General features: G+C 31.5%; 1 protein-coding gene across 1 annotated transcript; it reads left to right on the plus strand.

Moving 5' to 3' along the window:
* Nucleotides 1–263: 263 nt before the first annotated feature.
* Nucleotides 264–2,727, plus strand: LOC117173805. The gene is made up of 2 exons (XM_033362451.1): nt 264–398; nt 2,085–2,727. The coding sequence occupies exons 1-2, from the start codon at nt 347–349 to the stop codon at nt 2,627–2,629; spliced, it is 597 nt and encodes a 198-aa protein (XP_033218342.1). The 5' UTR covers nt 264–346; the 3' UTR covers nt 2,630–2,727.
* The last annotated feature ends 177 nt before the right edge of the window (nt 2,728–2,904 follow it).

The raw sequence follows: 2,904 nt of genomic DNA on the forward strand, positions 1-2,904 counted from the left end.
AGCTCACAAAATAGCAAAATACAAGTTCGAGTGGCCAAATGGAATTTTCTGTGCTTTGTAATAATACACAAGAGATAAACTTCAAGAAGTTAAACTGATTTTCTTTAACTGAAAAGAAACTTTATCTTAAAGCATCAAGTCAAGGTTAAAACATATTCTAAATGTAAATAGGTTTGAAGGTTCTATGAGTAATCAACCAGCAGATATACGAAGTCTGAGATAGGAAATCAGTAGTCGTTTGCGTTCTTCTCACTGAAAATAATTCAACCGAGCAGTTACTCCTTATAAAATTTTTCAAAATAAGCTTCCAGTTTTTTAGAGCTGTCTCTAAAATAATTTAAAAAGAATGAAGATCTTCATCTTGCTCCTTAGCTACGTAATTTTCCTTAATATTACTAGTAAGTTCACCAAATCAACTACAATATTCATATATAAATATATATATATATTTCATTCTTGAACAACCCTAGAATAGTTTCGTTCAACTTTAGGATATAACTTATCATATCTCTTTACTTAAACCGTAAAAAGTATTTCTTTAAAACGACACGTCGGTTCCATACTGCTCCAGGTTCTGCTTACGTGGCGTGAAGCGCCACGTCACGTTTAGTCGCTTGGTAACTAAATACGAGGTGGCGCTCTATGCCACCTATACATAATATGGGGCCATATGGAATGAATTTTTTCGCAAAATCGTAGAAGTTATTATAGGAATGACTTAAAGGAATGCATTTTATTAAATAGATAATAAATCTTTAGTGTGAGCAATTCCTGAAAATAAAACCAAGAATCTAACGACCAAATTTGGACAAACACCATAAAATGTTCCCATTGCAATCTGAAAAATATAAAAAACTTTTTCCTTCTAAAAAATGAAAGAAAAAAATTTTCCTTTCTTCTGGCCAGAAATAAATAAGAGGAAATAAAAATAAAAATCCAACCAACCTTATCCCCTTCCATCTCTTTTTCATTTCTTTCGTATTTCTCCCCATTCTTATTACTTTTATTTTATTTTTATTTATTTATTTTATTCTTATGGTATATTCAATATTATTTTATTTTTATTTTTACTTCATTTTATTTTTATTTTTTCATATAATTTTCTTTATCTTAATAAGGATGCTATATGGATGCCGAAACTTTGGTGATTATTTTTACAAATTTTTTTAATTTTGATTTGACAATTATGGGGAAAAAGAAGAATGAAATAAAAAAGAGAAGAAAGGGGATTTGGTGGTTGCCTTCTCATTTTTCTTTCCTCTTTTTTATTTCTGGCCAGAAGGAGGGAAAATTCTGTTTCTTTAATTTTTTAGGACGAAGAAGTTTTTGTCTTTTTTAGATTGCAGTAAGAACATTTTATGGCGTTTGTGCAAATTTGGTCGCTAGATTCTTAGTTTTATTTTCAGAAATTCTTGACATTAACTTAATTATTAGACGTAAAATAGGATTTTAAATTTGATATCATCTTCATTTAAATGCCTGAAATTCTAATAAATGTTTAGCGAATGTAGTTAATATATAGAGAACTTGTGAACAATAAATTTCGAATTTTAAAACCTATGTTCAAGTTAAACATTTAAAAAAACTTTTGTTTATTGAATAGCACGGACATAGTCGAGTAAAAATGCTTTGACGTAAATTTAACTTGGTGATGTCTTGAGTTCGCCTCTAAGACATTGCTGTCTGGCTGCGTCTAAAAACTGAGTCGAGACATAAACCTTCATCTCACTTTTATGCTCACGAAAGTCAAGACGACGTTTGCTTGTCTTAAGTCGAACTCTGTCGTGTCTAAGATGTTCGGCGTAAACTTGTCTAAAGACAAACCTTTTTCGACTCGACTTACTGAAGTATCAAAATATATTCTCTTTTTATTTCATGCAACATCCCCAGTTTATAGAACACTGAAATGCACATAAAATAATGACACCATCAATTATTATATATTAAAATTTTGAGATTTTCGCGTTATAACTTCACATAATTATCTTGTGTTATTCATATTTCTCTCATTTATTAAATGATAATCAGTTACTAAGATTGATTTTTCCAGTGAACAAAAGCTTAATTATTTTCTATTTTTACAGCGTTAGAAGCATTGTTTAGCAGGGCGGTTAACCAAATGTTCGAATTCTATGGTCTCAAAACGGTTCATCCTGATATTCGTCGAGGAGACTTCGTTTCTTTAATTCTAAGAGGTGTGGAACCCTTTACCCGTATTAGCGGTGGTGTTTATACTGGATCTCTGGAGGGACCAGTTGAAAACCCTGAAGCAGTTCAAAGAGGCCCTACAGATAATCGCTTTTTCGTACGATTGTCGCATGGTGTTTTTTATGCAAACCTAGTTCATCGTCCTGATCTTACTGAAGATCTTGGTGGACCTAATCGCTGTTATATTGTAGGACCAGAGGACAAGAATGGACGAAGAGGAATTGTTTTTTCAGCTGCTCTTGCTCTTCATAAACCGGCTGAACCCAGTAATATTTGGCTAGAAAAGAACGCCCTTAATGAACGGAAAACTCCTTACATGTGGGGAGTTAATTTCGAACAGCGTAAGCATGGTGTTCTTCCCAGATGGGCGCTCAAGGAGAATGTGGAATCAGCAGAGCGAATTGAATCATCGCAATATTAATAACAGCGAATAATTGTATTGCATAAATCAAGGTTGCAACAAACTTCCAAGTTTAAAATTTTTTGATATTTCCCCGACTAATTTTTTATTTTAATAGACCGTTAATTATTTTTTAGGCATGAAAATAACCTTACAAACAATCATTATAAAGTAAAAAATTGGTATTTCTTAATTTTTTCAAACACTTATAGTGCCAAAAGTTATATGAACTTATTTCTATAATCATCCACTTTAGTTTATCATTTACTTGTATAGACTCAATTTTTCTTTTATTA

Source organism: Belonocnema kinseyi, chromosome 1 (genome assembly GCF_010883055.1).
Source record: "Belonocnema kinseyi isolate 2016_QV_RU_SX_M_011 chromosome 1, B_treatae_v1, whole genome shotgun sequence".
In the NCBI taxonomy this organism is placed as follows: domain Eukaryota; kingdom Metazoa; phylum Arthropoda; class Insecta; order Hymenoptera; family Cynipidae; genus Belonocnema; species Belonocnema kinseyi.